The sequence below is a fragment of the Elephas maximus genome, chromosome X (genome assembly GCF_024166365.1).
Source record: "Elephas maximus indicus isolate mEleMax1 chromosome X, mEleMax1 primary haplotype, whole genome shotgun sequence".
In the NCBI taxonomy this organism is placed as follows: domain Eukaryota; kingdom Metazoa; phylum Chordata; class Mammalia; order Proboscidea; family Elephantidae; genus Elephas; species Elephas maximus.
In genome coordinates, this window is record NC_064846.1 from 159,275,750 (window position 1) to 159,289,896 (window position 14,147).

Genomic DNA, 14,147 nt, shown 5'->3' on the forward strand with positions numbered 1-14,147 from the left:
TTTTGAAAGCACATAAAAAATGCAAATAATTTTTCACATTTTAATGTTGACTTTTATAGGTATATGATGACGGAAAATACGTGTATGTAGTAACAGAACTTATGAAAGGGGGTGAATTACTGGATAAAATTCTTAGACAGAAATTTTTCTCTGAACGAGAGGCCAGTGCTGTCCTGTTTACTATAACCAAAACTGTTGAATATCTTCACGCACAAGGGGTAAGTCTTTAACGTTTTATGTATACTCACCATGGTGTCTTTAGCTCCTTCTTTAAGACCCTGGCGCGTGATGGGCACTCAGTCAATATTTACTGAATGAATGAATAATTTGGGACTAGATGTTACTGCTATTTGTGTTTCTCCTTAAACCAGTTACTCAGTTGGACAAAGAACAGAGGAGGTAAATACTGTTCTTTCTTCCTCCTCCTCGCCCAGTTCTATGATAGAGAGTTATGCCTATGTTATCAGCATTTTTTTTCATTATTGGCATTTTATAATGTTGGGATAATTTAAAGATAGCACTCATCATCTTGCTTAAGAGTGCTGCTTGACAGTTTATGAATAAAGAATTTTTGGTGATGGAAGTGAACTGTTACTGTAACTCTTGAATTTGTGTTTCCATTAGGTGGTTCACAGAGACTTGAAACCTAGCAACATTCTTTATGTGGATGAATCTGGTAATCCAGAATCTATTCGAATTTGTGATTTTGGTTTTGCAAAACAGCTCAGAGCTGAAAACGGTCTTCTCATGACTCCTTGTTATACTGCAAATTTTGTTGCACCGGAGGTAATGATGAGAGTTTGCTTGCACTATTTCAGTTTATGAAAATAACCATTTGCTATGTTTAATATAACAAAAAAAAATCAAATAATATAACATAGTTAATATTATTTGATTGAAGACTTATTGAACAAAGGATTAGAAGAAAATGCCAGCCCCTTTTCTTCTTGTGTTGGTAGTTTATTCTCTCATCGGTCCACTACCACCTGTAATTCATCTCTTGCCCTGACCTCTGTCTTTCTGCATAATCACACTTCTCTAGCTGTCTACTAGCAGTTTTGTGCCTGTCAGTGCATCCAGTTACATGGAAACGAGCTGATTCTCCTCCTTTCCTAGTACCTGTTTTTTGTTTCCTGTTTTTGGCACCATCTTCATGCTTTTTCCGAGGTTAAAACTTCGAGGCCATTTTTTGTCATCTTGTCATCTCATAAAACCAGTTCTGCCAATTGCTCTGCATTCTTCTGTTCACAGAACTGCCACCCTAGCCCACACTTTCATCCCCAGCCCACAGGTGACTGCTGGAAGCCAGGTGCACGCTCCCTCCGCCTTCTCATTCTGTGATCATTCCTGACATAATAGGTACAAAGCTACTAAAGTCTGCTTCAAGCACTGCTGGGATCAAGTTCTTTGTTTTTCTAAGAAACTAGTTCCCCATCGTATTGTAGCAAATCTAAAATCCTTTGCTTTGCCCTCAAGATTTCTTGCCTTTATTATCACTGTGTAAAACAAACAACAAAAATACCACTATGAAAAAGATCTAATAAAAATAATCCTTAACCCTAATATAGGGCCTGTGTGCCAGGCACATACATCACCTGATTTTGTTGTCACAGCCTTCTACTTTACATGTAGTAATTTATTCTCAATGTGAGTATATGAGGTAAATGTTTGCATTTCACAGGACACTAAGATTGTTGTGAGAGGTTATGTAACTTGCCTGAGATCAGATCTTGATATGCACCCAGGGTGTCTGGTTCCAAAGTCTGTGCTTTTACCATGGGCTAGATATTTCACAAAAATGAGAACCATTGGTAATGTTATGATAGTTGGACTATAGCGCTGGATTGTTCCTACTGTTTTTAAAAGACTGCTTGCATCTGCTCTTCCCCATGCTACTGGAACTAACAAGGAATGGGTTTTTTGCTTGTTTCTCCATGCATCCAGTCTCTGGCACACAGCGATGGTCAAGCGTGGTCAGTGAATCTAGTCATCTCACTTTTCCACATAAGCACTTCCTGCTTCATACAAGCAACCTGCTTCTTGAAATTACCATGTAGTTGTTATGCCTTTGTTCGTTCCCTCCCTAGAATATTTTTCTTTCAAAACCTGCCTCTGAATTCCTCTGCCTTGGGAAATCTGCCATAATTAAACTCTTCCTTAGACTTAACCTTCATTTCAACTCTTTGTCTCCCATTTGCCATCTAGTCATCCAAGTTACAACTTTGAACTCCTCCTGCAGTTTTCCTTCTCCATCATTTCTCCACAGCCAGTCTGGCACCAAATTCTTCCCATTCTGACTCCTAAATATTCTAGACGCCGTTTCCCCTACCTTATACATCCAATCTATGCTAAGTCCTTCCAGTTTTATCTGTAGATATTTTTTCCTCTTCCTCATGTCCGAAGTAGTACAGATCCTCACAGCCTTTCACGTAGTTTGCTACAAATTGCCTCCTGTTCTGTGCCCTTGTCACCAGTCTTCTAGTTTCCAGCATTTCTTCTATACCTTGAGTATCTTTCATTTTCCTGTTTAATGCTTCAGTGACATCTGATTGCCTACAGGAACAGAAATCTAAATTCCTTAGCAAAATACTTACACCAAAAGCCTTCAGTCTCTCTACAGCTAATATCCCCTGCCTGGAGCACTGCCCTCACTGAACTGCTTGCCTAGCACTAAGCATGCCACTACACTTCGAATGTCCTTGCCCACCTCTTTCCTTTTGCCTACTGAATTCTTACTTATAGGTCCAATATGAGCAGGCTGCCCCCTAGCCTTCCCTCTCTCCCTACATCAAGAAGAAATTGCTACCTCGTCTTTATACCCATAGCACTTTAGACCTAATTTCGTTATACTATATATCACATCAAATCATTATTTATATATTTGTTTCCCCTGCCAGATCCTGACTTTCTTAAGAGCAGGAACAGGGTTTTTTTTTTTTTTTTGTATTTGTCACAGTTCATGCCCGGTGATTGTTAAATGAGTGCATCAAATTACATATATATGTACTATTTTGCACTGTATCACTTTTACTAGGTTATATGTGTTCTTAAAAGTGTTGTGTTTTATGTAACAATTTCAGTAGCCACATACAAACATAAATTCGTTAACATAAGAAGCTTAGCTTCAGTTTATTTTATATTCCTCTGTGTGCCCATGGTGGCACTCAATAAATGTGAATTTGCATTGCGAAGTTAAGCTTTTGTGTTTGTCTTAGTTCGTAGTAGTAGAGGTTCAAGAATAGGATTAACATATTGCCTTATCTGTTGACCATGTTTTGAAGTTTTTCTTCTACACATTCATTTGGGAGACATAATTCCATTCATAGCCTGTCCAAATCTATACAACAAGCAGTGTTGTGAGGATACTAATTTTTCTTTTTTCTAGGTTTTAAAACGACAAGGCTATGATGCTGCTTGTGATATATGGAGTCTTGGTGTCCTCCTGTATACAATGCTTACCGGGTGAGTGTATACCATATGTTGTAAACATTTATTCATGAGTATTTTGTTTAAATTATCTACATCTTTTAGTCCCTACGTTGTTATATCTTTCTTCCATTTTTTCTCGTGTTATCTAATACATACAGCTATAGCTGTATCATTATTGATTTTCTAAAATGTATTATTTATTAATGTCTTAAATTGCCTTTTCTATACTTTTTTCTACTCTGATTTATTTGTTATATGAAAAACATGCACTATTTTAAAATATTCTGTAATATGCCATATCTTAAAATATTTATATTGTTGCATCTTAAGTCTAGTTAATACTTCCTAACTTAGAACTTGGAAACCCTGGTGATGTAGTGGTTAAATGCTAACCTAAAGGTCAGCAGTTTGAATCCACCAGGCACTTCTTGGAAACTCTCTAGGGCAGTTCTACTCTGTCCTGTAGGGTCCCTCTGAGTCAGAATTGACTCAGTGGCAACAGGTTTGGTTTGGGTTTTTTTTTTTTTTTAACTTATAACTTGACTTCATGCTTTATGGAGCTTCATTTTGTGGGTTCTTTCACTTTGGTAGATTTGGTAATTATTAATTATTTTTGCATATTTTAATAATTAATAATTTAGTAATACTCTGAATTACTCAGAGAACATTGGGTACTGCAAATAAATATAAGGATTACCAACCAAAAAATAAATTTTACTCATTAACATTTTAATTTTATTATATTAGTTACACTCCATTTGCAAATGGCCCTGATGATACGCCAGAGGAAATATTGGCACGAATAGGTAGTGGAAAATTCTCCCTCAGTGGTGGTTACTGGAATTCTGTTTCAGATACAGCAAAGGTGGGTATGACTTCCTGTTACAAGTTTTTGAGAAAATGATTTTCTGTAATCCCTGATGAAAGGAATAAATTAGTTAGGAACTTTTGTTTATAAAGAAGTATTTTGAAGTGATGTTACCAAATAACTTGAACTAAAAAACGGACCAAGTATTTTGTTTCTGAAAACCTTGGTGGTGTAGTGGTTAAGAGCTATGGCTGCCAACCAAAAGGTTGGCAGTTTGAATCCACCAGGTGCTCCTTGGAAACCCTATGGGGCAGCTCTGTTGTCCTATAGGATCACTATGAGTCAGAATTGACTCGACAGCAGTGGGTTTGGGTTTTTTTGTTTTATTTTGTTTCTTCCTCAGAAGATGTAGATCTGAAGTATATTTCTTACTTACAAACAGGATTAATATCAATGGTGACTGTCTTTGCACTTTACCTAAATTATCCCGTTTAATCCTCATAACAACACTTTAAGATAGGTGGCAGTATCTCCATTTCATATAAGGAAACCAACGACCAGAAATGTAGTTTACACTTTGTCTGTGGCACTTCCAACTAAATATCTGCTTCCAAAGCCCTCGTTCCCTGAAGTAACTACACCGTGTTATCTGCGGTTTTGCTCCCATTCGCTTGCATTTTAATATGCTTATTTGGGTGAGAGAGAAAGAAATAGGTGAGGCTAGAGACACAAACAGAGCACAAGGAACTGTATCCAACTCCCAGCCTGTCATAAAGTCTACAGTTATTGCCAGTAGCTTTTGCTACTACATAGGGTTAAGACTTGTGATTATAAGCATGATGTAATATGACTACCCACAAAATTGGAAGGGGGGCTCTGTGTGTCCCCAAAAGAGCATGTTGCATATGTGAATGTCATCAGTGAAAGAAGCCACATGTGTCCTAACGTGGCTTGGAGAAGAACAGGACCACAGCTACCATTTACTGAACACTTACATGCCAGGTACTGTGCTAACACTTCTACCTCCATGACTTCATTTGGTCCTCATTGACCTACTATTAGGGGCATTACTTGTAAGATTTTGCAATATTCCAGGTCATGAATGATGAGGACCTAAACTTTAGCAGTTGTAGTGGGATCGAGCCAAATGGCAGAGAAATGTAGGTGGCAGAATAGACTTGAGAGTTTATTGGACATGAAAGTGAGGGAGAAACATATACCAAGCCTGCAGTTCATATTTCCACCTTGGGTAGATGGTGATGCCATTCACCAAGATGTTGAATACGAAAGAAATAGTTTTGAGAGGAGTGATGATTGCAGATTTGGACATTGTGAATTGGAAATGCTTAGATGATAAATAATTGAGATGTCCATTAGGACATCTTCTTAGGCAAGAAGCCTGGGGTGGAGATTGAATTGAGAGGTTTTCGTTGTAGTAGCTAGAGCCTTGAGCATGAATGAGATTATCTTGGTAGAGTGATAAGAGGGCCAAGGAGGAAACTCTGGGGAGCTTTTTAAAGAGAAAGCACAGGAAGAATAGCCAAGGAAGGGGTAGCAGTAGGAAGAGAAGTGGTTCTAAGTCAGTTGGCCAGAAGTACATTGGTTAACACCAACATTTGATTACAAGTATAATAATAGATTTGTTGTGCCCCTGGGAATTTTGTAACCTTTTATACATTTTGAATACTTGCCCACTTTGAGAATTTGGAAGGGGAGGTTCCTAATTATTTTGCTTTTTATCTATAGTTCTATTCAGTAGATTATTCTTCTTGCTGTTAAAAAAAAAAACAAAACAAAAACAAGAAACCATAAATGTCTCAGCAGAGGAGTTCTTGGAACAATATTTCCCCTAGCCCCAATATCCAATCATCCACCAGGTTCTGTTGGTTCTTTTTCCCGACTACCTGAGTTCCACCCATTTTTCTCTAATACCCTTGCCTAATGGTATCATCTCTCTCGGTCTCTTAATTGAAGTCTCCAGGCTTGCCCCCTGCAATCCATTTTCTTCCCTACCTTGTGAGTGTGAGCTCTCCAAAATACAAACTTGTATTGCTTTAAATGCTTTATTGCCTCCAGAACAATCCCAGGTTTGCTCATATGGCTTTCAAGGGCCTTCATGCTCTGGTCTCTTCTCAGCTTGGCCCACTTCATCTGTTGCCTCATTCTCCTTTAGAATTTATGCTGCAGCCACGTTACATTCCCTTCAGGTCCTTGATTGTGACACGTTCTCTCACACCTGCGAGCTTTCCTGCATGACACCATTCTTTCTGCCTGAAACACTGTGTTTCCCCCTTCCCTTCTCTAATCTAGCACCTGCTTACCCTTCAGAGCTCACCTTCCTCTTAAGAAGTCACTTCTAAGCCACCCCACCCAGTTCAGGTCAGGTGTCTCTCAGTGTTCCTCCAGCTACACCCCCTATTTATTCATCCCATCAAAGAACTTAGTATTCGCTTTGTAATGGCCTCTTTGTTTTTCCCTCACTGGACTGGAAGCCCCATAAGGTCGGAGTTCATTTCTGTCTTGTTCCCTTCTGAATGCCCAGTGCCTAGCAGAATGCTTGGCCTTTAGTGGATACTCAATAGATATATTTTGAATGAAAAATTAAAGAAGTAGTAGGTGGCTTTTGATGTGGGTAGCTTTTTTATGATCTATATCACAATTATAGTACCATTTTAGAGAAAGTAAAACTATGGAGTGATTATGTGGACATAGGTTACAGGCCCAGATAAACATTTGGATAGATAGGCCATGTTAACAGTGATTGTCTTCTGCAGGGGTGGGATTAATGGGTGTTTGTCATGTTCTTTTGCTTTTCTATATTTTTCTGAATTTTATGTAATACCCATGAATTATTTTGAAGTAGAAAAATTTTTAAAAGAACTCTACAGTCTTGGGAAGGGGGCATTTAAAGCCCTCCAATTCAATTCCTATTTTTGGACATTTATGTTCCACTTTTCAGTATTGACAAACAGCTCCAAAAAAGGGCCAGAGTACTTAAAGGTACACAAAATGTGGAAATCTACCATTTGTAATGCACCAAAATTATGGTTACTCTGAGGGGAGAAAACATAGACTGAGGTATTAATTTTTATCGGATTGTCATGCTGACCAAATTGAGCCAAAAGGTTTGTTAGGAAAAAATGGTGTCATAGAAGCAGAGAAAGCATGCTTAGCAGTATCTAACAAAAAAAACCAAACGCATTCCCGTCGAGTTGATTCCAACGCAAATAGCGACCCTATAGGACAGAGTAAAACTGCCCAATAACGTAACCAAGGAGTGGCTGGTAAATTTGGGCTGCCAACCTTTTGGTTAGCAGCTGAGCTCTTAACCACTGCACCACCAAGGCTCCCAGCAGTATCTAGTGCCACAGAAAAACAGGCAGACAAAAATATTTAAGTCGTGTTTTATTACTGTCACCATCACAGGATCTGGTGTCAAAGATGCTTCATGTAGATCCTCATCAGAGGCTGACTGCTGCCCTCGTGCTCAGACATCCCTGGATCGTCCACTGGGACCAACTGCCACAGTATCAACTCAACAGACAGGACGCACCCCACCTAGTAAAGGTACCTGGGTCCAATTATGTCAGTATTGGCCACATGCTCCAGGAGAGACAGAATCAACCTCTCCACGCCCCGTCACCTTCAGTGCAGTACTCTTGGGGGCTTCTCTTTATAATGGGTGATTTAGAAAAGGCCAATGGAAGCCAAACTACCAGTAATAGGACCAGCTTAAAAGGGACTTCTGAATTTATTTCAATCTATAGAAGTAAGAAAACGGGGCCCTGTTGGCACAATGGTTTAGCACTCAGTTGCTAACTGAAAGGTTGGGCTCGAACCCACCAGCTACTCCTTGGGAGAAAGATATGACAGTCTGCTTCCATAAAGATTTATAGCCATGGAAACCCTATGGGGGCAGTTGCACCTATAGAGTTGGTATGAGTTGGAATCGACTCAGTAGCAGTGGGTTTGATTTTTGCTTTTATAGAAGTAGGTATTCACTGTAAATAAGGACAGAGAAGCTTATGGATTTCCTCACTTTCTTTACGCTCTTCTTGCTTATGTACACCACAAAGCAACCTCCTTGAGGTCACCAACAGTGACAGAGCACGGGTTCCAAAAGAGCAAGCTTTCTTGCCTCTCATACTCAAGGGTTGCAAAGAAGGAAAAAAGCGTCCTGAGAAAAGGGAGAACTGCTTGTTACGAGCCCACCATGTCCTCTCTCCTACATCATTTCAACCTCCCACATTGGCCTCTGCAATTTAGCGCAATCCGGGGGTGTGACCAGTGCAATGACTTTCCCTAGGAGCCCAATTATATAAATTTGCTTATGAAGAGATTTTCTGAGATCTACATTTTGTGTTTTGGGTACATGTGGCTACTCCATGTCATTTTTGTCATTGCCTTTCTTTCCTGTTTTTAGGGTGCCATGGCAGCTACATACTCTGCTTTAAACCGTAACCAGTCACCAGTTTTGGAACCAGTAGGCCGCTCTACTCTTGCTCAGCGGAGAGGTATTAAAAAAATCACCTCAACAGCTCTGTGAAGTGACCTCATTGAGTTATTTGGTACCATGGTGTAAGCTGATAGCACAAGTTCTGGCGACAGGTAGCACATATCTGAGAGACACCTGCAAGCACACACTGTCCCAGCTGGTACCCATAATGCTGCTGCTCCTGCTGCTGCTCCTGCTTTCGTCTCTTCTCGCTTTAAATGATCGTTAGCAAGTTAGATTTTCCTGGAGCTTCGGATGGAATGAAAATGGAAACATGGCGGAGATATATTCACTGAATCAACAAGAAGAAAAATGAACATATGAATACCACCTAAAAATACACTGAATAAAGCACTCTACACCATATAGCATTATTTTTATAGGAAATATTTCATGTCCCTTAAATATTCTTTGTTAGTTATAGGGATGGACAGTTTATGTTAAGCACTTAGCTTAAACGATCTGTTTATATTAGCACTGTATCCTTTGTGCCATCCAACATTTTGTATGTTTTTGTAAACAGTTCATATACAGTACATTTCTGTACTGCTTTCTTTAATGTATACATGCCTTGTTTAACTTGGAATCTATTATTATTAATCAATTGACTATTAAACCTGGTTAAATAGTTCACCTGGATTAACAGTATTGTTGGACAGCCATAAAAGTGGCCAGATTGTGGAACAGCTGTTGAATGTAATACTTTGAAAATGTACATATCTTTCCCCATGTCTGTTTCACTGGTTTGTGTGTGTGTGTGTTTCTTAAAGTCAGGTGCTCTGTCAGACTAACCTAGAGAGCTATAGGGGAAGGAAAGTTATTGTGTGTGTGTGGCATGATGTCAAGTGTACACCTATGAAGTTAGTGCATATACTTTGCATCTCCTTAGGCTTTTTTCCTTAATTAAAGGAAATAGTCCTTTCACTTTTAATGTTAAGTATATCCCTACTTAGTATTTGGCATACAATTTGAAATTTTGCCAATATAGATCAGGGGGCTTTAAGAGTCATGGTGAAGAGATTGCAATGAAGAATTTAGCAGCAGGTAATTGAGGTGCCATTGAATATTTCATGTTCAAATAAAAAAAAAAGATATTCTATATTAAACATTAATTTGAACGTAATAAATGCCACACGCCTCTATTAAATTGGATTTAAACTTTATTATTCTAGGGAATAAAACATTCTTGATCAAACAGTATCTGTTCTAACCTGAAATCATAGCTAAGGTAGGCTAAGTGAACGTTCATCGCTGAGTGCTTTCTGTAATCCTTCCTGATGTCTTACAGCCATATGATGCTGCTTCTGACTTGAGAATTATCAGTTTTCATTATGGTCCCTTAGTCTGCTTAGATGACAGTACTCATTATCTACATATAAGTTGGTGGTTGCCACAACGTTATTTGATGAAAACCCTGTACCTGTTATTACCTGTATCTTTGCCAAGCTGCCTAGCACGTATACATCAGTATGTCATGTGAAAGACATATGAGTAAGGAAAGATGGATTTCACTTAACCTCATCAAGAATGTGCCCAAAAGGATCTTTTCTTAGTCAGCTACTTAAACCATTTACATCTGACACCTTTTTGTCCTACCAGAAGCTTTAAGTCATCCCACAGGAGTACAAAGCCAAAAGGGGGTGGTTTATCTAAATGTCTTGGAAGCCACTTGGCATCCCTGAATTTCTCCTGTATACGATTAAAGAGAAAAGAAAAATCGATAACGCTCCTTTTGCCCAAGTGACACAAAAGAATTATTGCAGAGAAATCAGATGTAAGTTTGTCTTCTAGATTAAAAATGTATAGAAAGATGGCTCTCAGAAGATCTAGATAAAATTTTTTAAAGTTCTTGAGTATATGGATGCTAACTATTAAAGCTGCTTTCCATTGTCTGGAAAGAAAGCTCCCCCCGTCCCCTTTGTTCAGTGTCTCAAACCATGGTCATCCCAAATTGTCATGTTTGAAATGTTAACACACCTCTGGACAGAAAAAAAAGATAGATTCTCAGATATTTAGTGCCACTGATGCTACTGCATAAGTGCTTAGATGTATTGTCCATCATAGTCTTTTAAAACTAGGGGTAAATGTAGTAAACCAAACCAAAACCTGTTGCCATCTAGTCAATTCTGACTCGTAGCGACCCTATAGGATAGAGTAGACCCGCCTCAGTAGACCGCTGAGCTCTTAATCACTGTGCCACCAGGGCCGTGGTAAATGTACTAATCCTTATAAATTACCTGGTCCAGGGTTCTCATTGCATGTAAAGAACCTGAGACCCGTTAACTTCTCCCCATTCATTTTTTGTTTCTCTTAACACAGTTCTGCCCTCCCTTCATATTACCACCTGATTTTTTTTTTTTTTAGTAGCTTGAGTTCAAAACTACATGTTTCTTGGGGTAATCCTGTACTGCTAAAATAATCCCAAGTTTATTGTTTCAAAGATACTGCCTACTTCACATAGTCAAGCTCTCAGTTTTATTGGACAAAACAATTTTTATAGTCACAAAACTAAAGGCTTGCTGCCTAAAAAGCAGTTGATGGACATAATATATTTCATCTGTGGTTCATGTGTTCCTATTGCTTTTGGCTTACAGTGGATCAGACTCAGCCAACAATATGCTCCAAATGTAGTGCTTGTTATGGGTTAACCTTTCCATTTATCTCTCAAAGGTCAATCCTTCCAGGCCAATATAGTTGTGGTATTGAGGCCCTTGCAGACTTCATCCCTTCATCAGTTGGTGCTGTCCTTACTACTGGGGCTTCTCCCAGGAGGTTTCAGTGCTATCTTAAAGATCTTTCACTGTGAAAGAAAGAAGTAAACTACCAGGCCTCTTTTACAAGCTTACTCTTAGCTTAAAATCCAAAATGATAGATTGCATTTAACATTGGCCAAGGCACATACTGAAATTTACTAATTACACTACCCTTAGTCTCTTCTCTTTCAAGTGACGATGCTAAATTAAGGTAAGTGTTGGGGGGTTTTCATATAAATCATTTCAGCTCCTTTGTTTTATAGTGGTGTCTTCTAAGTACAATAGACTTTTGACTTTTAACAGATTTGACGTGGACTTATTTATTCACAAGCAGATGCAAAAGTCCAAAGATAATTTTGAGAAGGCACAAAATACTGAGATGCTGTGAGGCTGACATGTGGGAAAAGACACTTAGTATATGGAGAGGGTGTGGTGTGTGTGCAGCAGACATTTCACATGCAGTGCACTCCAAAGAGTGGGGTTGGGTCAACCATTTCCTATCTATGTGTAAGAAACGGCAACTCTTGGTGCCAAGGGGCATCATGGGAAGTGGAGTTGACTAGTTAGCTATGTCCTGCACCTTCAACCCAAGAAAGACTTGAACCGGGAGGGGAATGTTGGTGGTGCAAAGGCTTCAAGAGAAGGCACGGTGGATTGAGTAGGAAAGGGGCTGGGGTAGACTCAGCTTGGGATGAGAGCAGAAAAAGAATTCAAGATTTAGGGTCCTTGGTACAAAAAAAAAAAAAAAAAAACAGACGTGCTTAATCACCATGGAGGCCAACAAAACTCAGCATGGCTTTGATATTGTGTACTTCCCGGCTTTCTTAAAATCATGACCTAAGGCGTTCAGCTGGCTTCACTTTATAGAGAACGTCCTAGCTGATGGGATGACATTGAGCATTTGAGATTTATGAAGATCTTGGGACAGGTGCCTCAGGAATGTAAAGGGTCAGAAAAGATCTATTTTATGTGGTTAACAAATACAATAGGTTTCATGGCTGACCCTTGGTGCTTAAACCAGGAGGTTGCAATCCAGTCCTAGAGTTCTGTCCCTCTGAAAGATCCAACTCCATGTGACTAACCTTAAGCTGGATGTATACTTTGAGCCTTATTTAATTCACAGATACTAAGTTGACTTAACTCTGTGTTTATTTCCGTTAAGGAAAATAGTCCTCTTTATCTCCAGAAAACTTAAATTTGCTGGTCTCCCCAGAGTGACCATTGGCGGAGACCAATTAATGAATGAAATAGCTCTCTTGGAACTGTGATATTCTGCAGAGCCACACTTAACCACTTTTTCCAGTGAAGAGTCTACATAATAATACCTGAATAAGGATGGCCAAGAAGAATTTATATCTACCGTGTTTTATGTATTTTTGACACTGATGTATTCTGTGTGATCTAGTGAGTTGTAACTGGTTCCAATGCGACCGAGTGTTCTCAAAGAATTCTACAAATTAAGTCTACTTAATTTTCTTAAGCCTGATATTCCTATCAGCCTCACATTTACCACTTTGATTCCAGTCTTTTAACTGTTCATAACAGGGCATACAAAGGGTCAGGATGAGAGCCTACCTCCTACCTCTCAAGGCACTTTCCTCATTATTTTGCTATATAACCTTGAAGTGCATGATAAGCTGTTTCAATTTCCCTGACTTCTCCCAGAGCAACTAGCAAAGTATGTGACATTGAACAGAGATTAGTGGAACGGAGACTTAAGTTCAGAGGTGTGAACCTCCAGAAAACATCTTTAGAGCACATACCGTTTGAGTGCAGTCTATGTAAATGTATATGAGAAGAGAGTCTACTAGCCCTCTGTAAGTAGATTAGCTCAATATCTTATGGAAGTGAAGATCTTTACTCCGATTATCACTATATACTTCTGATTGAACCATATACTGAGTTTTTCAAACTGAAGTATTAAAAATAGAAGTTTTAAATGCAAAACAAGGGCATAAGGATAAAGAATTTGGTTTGTGTTTAAGTGTAGTTTAACCATCTAAAGCTTTACTTTTTAAATAAAAAATTTTAAAAGCTTCAAGGTATTGTCATTCCTTAGCATCCTTAATGACTGTGGGTGATAAGTCTTTACTTTTAAGATTATGTGCATTAAATTAGGTTGGTCTTAACTCTTACCCTAAACTAAAGGGAAGTGTACACCTGAAGGACGAGATTATTTTGCATTTTTGGTCATGGGTGGGAATGGGGTGGGTATCTACTTAAACAGTTTTTAAAAAAGAAAAATAATCACAAATATTTTTCTACTATTATATATGACCTTATGTATATATTATATATGACCTTACTTCATACTAGTTTCTCTCTAGTAAGGCACGCCAGAAGCCTAAGGTACCATATCATGAGTTCATATGTATTGTACCATTTATTGATGGTGAAATCGCATCAGATGCTTGGCACAGCTGCCATAATTATGAAATGCTTGTAAAGGATCAAATATCACTGAATACTTTAAATTGTTTTAAGAGTCTAATCTGGGAAGTTTTCGAATCATACTATAAATGTGATACTATAAATGTATAATCTAACCTCTTTCCAATTTATCCATGAACCATCCTGGAACAATATTGCTTGTACTCCTGTCCTAGAACAGGTTTTGTAATCTTTAAAAGAAATGAAAATTTATATAATAAAGTTTCAAATA

The 14,147-nt window shown here is 38.6% G+C and overlaps 1 protein-coding gene across 4 annotated transcripts in view; it reads left to right on the top strand.

The window, feature by feature from the left end:
- The window catches only part of RPS6KA3 (ribosomal protein S6 kinase A3), a 111,443-nt gene extending 97,296 nt beyond the window's left edge, over nt 1-14,147 (top strand). For all 4 annotated transcript variants that reach the window (XM_049873248.1, XM_049873249.1, XM_049873250.1 and 1 more), the window contains 6 exons: nt 60-218; nt 625-786; nt 3,386-3,462; nt 4,177-4,294; nt 7,664-7,804; nt 8,661-14,147. In XM_049873248.1, the coding sequence (XP_049729205.1) occupies nt 60-218; nt 625-786; nt 3,386-3,462; nt 4,177-4,294; nt 7,664-7,804; nt 8,661-8,783 (780 nt within the window). In that variant the 3' untranslated portion in view covers nt 8,784-14,147. The remainder of the gene's footprint in view (nt 1-59; nt 219-624; nt 787-3,385; nt 3,463-4,176; nt 4,295-7,663; nt 7,805-8,660) is intronic.